The following is a 5,770-nucleotide window of genomic DNA, read 5'->3' on the forward strand; positions in this document are numbered from 1 at the left end:
TCATTAATCTATTTTTTCGTTGATTAATCTGATAATAATTTTAATTCAAGGGCATATATAAGGTATAGGTATGCCGGTATTGATTGTTCAGTATATGATATATTGACTAAAACATTCCAAATTCTTCACCTAAAATGATGTTTTTACTTTTAGATCTATCCACAAGACTTTTCCTATAATATTTATGAAAATATGTTGAGTACCGTCCTAAAATGTGCTCTAACCAAGACAAATCCGGTAAAAATCCAAACAAATATTCCAGGGCGTATTCTGAACAGTCAAATATTAGTAGAACTTTCTGAAACTAATTAAGTGTTTTAGGTAGAAAAAAAAAAGTTTTCTAAAATTGCTTCTTTATATATTTATTTGGGATGGACAGTAACAAGTTTATCTTTATTAGTTGTTAAAATTTAATTAAACTCATTTCTGCCCTATATCCACCCTTTCCTCACGGACTCCGCTGCTATATGTACAAGCTTCTCTTTATGATACGAGTTCATATTGCTAAGGGTGTTCCTCATAAGGGCGAAAAAGTCGTGCCCTTCGACGGCCACGTCTACCCCGGTGCCCTTTTCCCCAAAAATTACGGTGCAGAAGGTTAAACTGTGCCCCACTTCGTTTGAATATGCCGTTTCTTTCACCATATCCAGGAACAGTTCGTAAGGGAGTTCCAGATTGGTTCTGAATTGCCTTAGTAAAGAGTTGAATTCTTCATGATAAAACCTGGAAGAAACAATCAATTTATTGGGTCTCTAATATAATTTAATCTAAAAAGACTTACTTAAGCAACTCGTCAATATGTTCCTTGAGTACATCGTTCCTAACGCTGCTCAACAAAAAAAACACCAAATCGTGCCCGAACGAACCATATCTCATCATTTGGAAATCGACCAGTTTGACGTGCACCCCCTTGCGATCCTCCTTAACCATAATATTATTAACCCAGACGTCCCCATGCACCATCGTGTTCCAGGGCTCCTCCGCCAAATGAAACTCCTCCATGGGGCCCATTTTGCACCGTTTCAGTACATCCTCGATTTTTAAAATATAGGGGCCGCATTCCGGCAGATTCTTTACCGCCTCCAGTAGCATTTCCTCCGGTTTTTTTTCGCCCGGTTTCATGCCGGGCGGTCCGTGGGGCGGTTTATCGCCGTCTTTGGGGGGCGGTCGCGGTTTCGCTTCATCCAAGTAACGTTTTAACGTTTCGAAGGATTCGGGTTTGTTTGTTTTTACGGCGATCGGAAGAACGTGAAAGAGGGCGAGTTTTTTCAGGATCGCTTTGGTCGCGGTCAGGTCGAAACCTATGTAACGGTCTGCGTTACCGTAACCTGGAAATAGAGACTCAATTAATTATAACTTAAGGCGATGAGAGGTTCTTGAGGATGTATTTGAGAGTAAAAACGTGATGCTAGTTTAAGGATTTCAGTATTTAGGGCAATTTTGATTGAGGCTTTTTTTGTTGATAATTTTCTGAGTAAATTCTCGCTTTCCTCGAAAATATTTTCAATAAATAACTGAAATCACCCTAAAAAAGAATTTTATCCGAAGAAAGGGCATTCATTTCCCAATAAGTTATTACCAAATCCTTGATTTTTTGATAAATTTAATAAATAAACAGTGTTATTAAATTAAATATATATTTTCTGCAAAAATATTGTTTTTCATCAATACAACCCTTGCACCCCCCACCCACCCCAAACATTTGCCCGTAAGAAATTCTTTTGAAAAATCACCGTTTTTCGTTTATAATATCCAATCTAATAGCACTGTTTTGGCATTAAATATTTATTAATATACTTATATATAATTATATCAAATTTATATAAACAAACTGTGTTGTTACATTAAATATTAACAACTAAATCAGCTGTTATTCATGCATATTATTCTGGAAACAATGATTTTTGAAAACAATTTTTTACTGGTAAGTTGTGTGGGGTGGGTGGGGGGCTACGCGTAGTGTTACTGAAAAACTATTTTTTTGCAAAAAATTATTGCCTCAAAAAAAATGGTTTTTTAAAAAATTATATGTGATAAGAAAATATAAAGTTTTTGTATCTATATTTTACTCAAGGAGGCATAGAGCGTATAAAAATCTCTCGCTTTCCATGAGAATATTTTCATCAAATAATTAGAATCGCCTTTAAAGACTTTTACTTAATAAACGGTCATTTAATTATCAATAATTTCATACCAAAACGTTTCTTGTACCTCAAAAAATTATTGAGTTAGAGACGAGTTCGTCAACCAAGGTTCAAGAGCGACCAAATTTGGGCTCTTTAAAATTTAAGTTGCAACAACAAGAATTTTATTCATTAACGAACATTTTCGTTCATAACATGGGAACCACCGTATATATTTTCATAATTTTTGCACTAAAATATAAGAGACTCTCTAAGGTTTCAAACACATCTCTGGCTTAAAGATTAGGGTTATAAAATTAAGTTAAAAATAATCTCGTTTACCTTCAGGATGTAAATTCTCCAACACCAAAACCGACTCGGAATCCGCTCGCTTCTTCGTCGGATCCAAGCTGTACCTGGCCCCAAGACATTTCGGGAAAATATCCACTTTCACCCCGTATTCTTCCCCAAAAGACACCAACAACGGGACTATTTCTTTATACCATTTGATTTCGTTATGCATCGTTTGACAGTGCATATCTATCATATGCTGCTGATCTCCCATAGGGATTCGTTTGGCTACGGTGCTCACCTTCTTTCTGAGACCCTTTTGGTCCACTTCAAAGTCCACTCGAAGTACTAAACTGAGGTAGTTCTCCCCGGGAGCCGTAAGACGGGCGTGGTCCGCATTTCTTATGGTACCATCCAAATGGGGTCGAACTACTTCTTCGATGTTTTTTATGGAATAATCGACGGGGGGCATGATGGTATTGTACAACGTGCCGTTCCGCTACAATAATTTTAAAGGAACTACTTAATAAATTACTTCAGTGCATGATTATAATGTTATCAGTTTAATGGAATTGATAGGAATTCATATAACATCTCAGCATTTTTTCTAAATAATCTATTTTATTGTTCACTAATCAGATGATAATTAAGAATCAAGGCCAGTAGGTAGAGCATATCTTAGGTATGTATGCGATTATTTTTTAAACTATGTGGCTCTTAGAAGCTTTATCAGCGACATCTAGATCAAATTAGGAAAGGAGAGAGGGTGTAAGATGGTGTCCGGCCGCCATTTTGACGCAAAATTATTAGTGCTACATCAAAGGTTTGTCTATACTTGATGCAAGGCATATCTATATTAAAAAATCAAGAATTTGTACATATTTATCAATTCATATGTGACAGTGATAATATAGGTATTATCTGCTTAATTGCCACTTGTATTGAAACATTATACATTTTATCGATGATACTTCAAGATAAATTCTATTTTTTTTAATGTCATTATTCCTGGGGCTACTCTAACAAAATATATACCCTCTGCTAAACATCGAAAGAACCTTTTATTACCAAATGATTTATTTTTAAATATTTTAATTTCCCGCCTTAATCTAATGACGTTCTCGTCAATCGTAGATGTCAAGGTAAGAAACAGATTGAGCAAGAAGAGTATAGACTATAATAGTCTACAGTTTTTTGTGGGGTTGAGTAAATAACATAAAACCGAGGAGACTAGAGGTAAAGACGAATGCTAAACGTGTGTACTCAAAAGAGATGAAATGAAAACTGGAATCAAAAACACAGCCGCGTTGTTGGTCTAAAGTGTTCCTCCTTCTAATTGGCTCGACCCATTTGTTTACAGTTGATAGTGTTATTGTTTACAAACCATTAATAATAATTGTTTTTTGTTAGTATATTAACAGTAACTGTTAAGGTACCAAAATAAATTACGATAGAAAACTAACTATGTGCAGAGTAGATCCATTCAGAGTCAGTTACATTTAAGAAGGGCTATATGATCAGTCTCTTTTCATGAAACCCATTAAATGTCACAAATGAAGAAACCAAGGTTTATAGAAGTCATATCGACCTATCATATGACAAAAAGTTGAGTTAAAAATAATCTAATTTTTTAGCATAAGGTATTTGCTATTTGGCATCAATGTTTGCCATCACTTAGCAGTGCTACGGTTCGATATGCTGGCCACAAGACTTTTATAGAGCATTTATTATTATTGATCGTTCTTATATTGTGCTTTATAAATAAAACACGTGCCTAAAAATATTTAATTCTATAGTTAAACTTACACTGGCTGAATTTCTAAAGCAAACAATCCGCCACAACACCGTGAATCACAATAATAAGCCGAAATCGCGTTTTCTATGTTGAAAAAAATGAATGGTATAATAGTTTCGCGCGACTTCGGGAATTTCCGTTAATAAACAATGATTAACCCGTAAATTGTCGATGAAAGAGCGCCGAGCAAATAAATAATAATTATATGCGGAAGAGGAACGCAAATTTGATCTCTCAGTGGCGTTTTGACCTTCGCTTTCAGATTTTGTTACTGAACACAATACTTTCCCCTTTTAATTTACTCATTTAGGTCATATTTAAATAAATGACTGTATGAAAAATGGCAAAATAGATCTATAAGGAGAGGACTCTAACTACTGACAAACGTTAAATTTAAACACAAGAGCATTCACTTCTCCATCCGCCCAATACGGCAGCCAGAATCCAACTGACCATCCGAAGCCTACTGAGCATGCTCATCAGACTTAGTCAAGGCCACCTAGGATCTTTCCTAACGCTCATTGTAACTCAGGAAGTGAAGGAGATAATAGGCGATAAGACCGCACTTGTCTTAAGAAGAATTCAGCCATCGTTTTTCAAGAATTTTGAAGAATTCAACCAAATTTTTTTCAGGGGAATATCTCATGTTACCCAAAATCGTATACGCTCAAAATACTGTCGTTCTTCGGACCAAAAAAATGCAAGAAAATCTCGTTTAAAATGATCTATAGTGGTCCAACAACCCTCGGTCATGTCCATCCATTCTGATGCGGAACCCTTTAAGCAATCCTTTACAATATGAAAAGTTTGAGCAGTAGGTGACGCCCCTATATTCCTAACAAACCTATCAAAACGCTTTAAAAATAAAACGAGATTGTGAGACTCGGATGAGCGAAAAAGTGGTTTTTCTGCCGTTGTCATATGAAAAGATTGTGCCGTTAATGCTAAAGTTACACTTCTCCAATCCGTCCCTAAACTGTCATTGCCCGGCAAATTGTCATTTACAGTATTATTACCAATGTGAGGCACCGAACTTATATTTACCGCATCGCCATGTGGGGATGTAGGAGTAGATACCATTTCTGGGTTCTCAAAGTCACTAACTACAGCACCATGATTCAACGATGATGTGGAAGATCTGTGCTACCACTCCGGCGGAAGTTGTCCCAAGCAAAACTTTGTTTACGCGAGCTTGTTGCTGCATAAACTTATTTAACAGGTTCGTCTGTTGAAACAACATCTCCTGTAGTTCTTGTATGGTCATGATTGTAGTAGGTGTTCTTGTGGACATCTCTGTAACAACTCAACTCGTGTTGTTGTTCTCTCTGTAGAAGTAAGGGCACATTCGCCTCTAATGCATCAAAATCAACTTGCGATTCGATGTTCGACATCTTAAGTAAATCTGTAGAAAATTAATCCACCAGCAATAAATAGTTCAAAACTAGACAATAGTATGAGGTTAGTCGTTAATTAACTATTTAAATTACATGAAATCTGAAATCCTAAACCTTTTAATCCGTTCAAATACCGAACTTGCCGTCAGTTTACCTGACGTCAACTC

General features: G+C 36.0%; 1 protein-coding gene across 1 annotated transcript; it reads right to left on the reverse strand.

Annotated features, from left to right (window-relative positions):
* Positions 1-346: 346 nt before the first annotated feature.
* Positions 347-4,386, reverse strand: LOC126736408 (uncharacterized). The gene is made up of 4 exons (XM_050440739.1): positions 4,221-4,386; positions 2,466-2,913; positions 782-1,328; positions 347-723 (listed from the first exon to the last, which is right to left on the reverse strand). The coding sequence occupies exons 2-4, from the start codon at positions 2,884-2,886 to the stop codon at positions 432-434; spliced, it is 1,260 nt and encodes a 419-aa protein (XP_050296696.1). The 5' UTR covers positions 2,887-2,913; positions 4,221-4,386; the 3' UTR covers positions 347-431.
* Between the last annotated feature and the right edge of the window lie 1,384 nt (positions 4,387-5,770).

The sequence above is a fragment of the Anthonomus grandis genome, chromosome 5 (genome assembly GCF_022605725.1).
Source record: "Anthonomus grandis grandis chromosome 5, icAntGran1.3, whole genome shotgun sequence".
NCBI lineage: Eukaryota > Metazoa > Arthropoda > Insecta > Coleoptera > Curculionidae > Anthonomus > Anthonomus grandis.

Bases quoted from the DNA above. Each gene is read 5' to 3' on its own strand.
- LOC126736408 (XM_050440739.1), bottom strand. From the start codon at position 2,886: ATGCCCCCCGTCGATTATTCCATAAAAAACATCGAAGAAGTAGTTCGA. The intron at 1,329-2,465 runs GTAAACGAGATT...CTCTATTTCCAG, and splicing joins GGAGAATTTACATCCTGAAG to GTTACGGTAACGCAGACCGT. The intron at 724-781 runs GTAAGTCTTTTT...TGTTTCTTCCAG, and splicing joins CATATTGACGAGTTGCTTAA to GTTTTATCATGAAGAATTCA.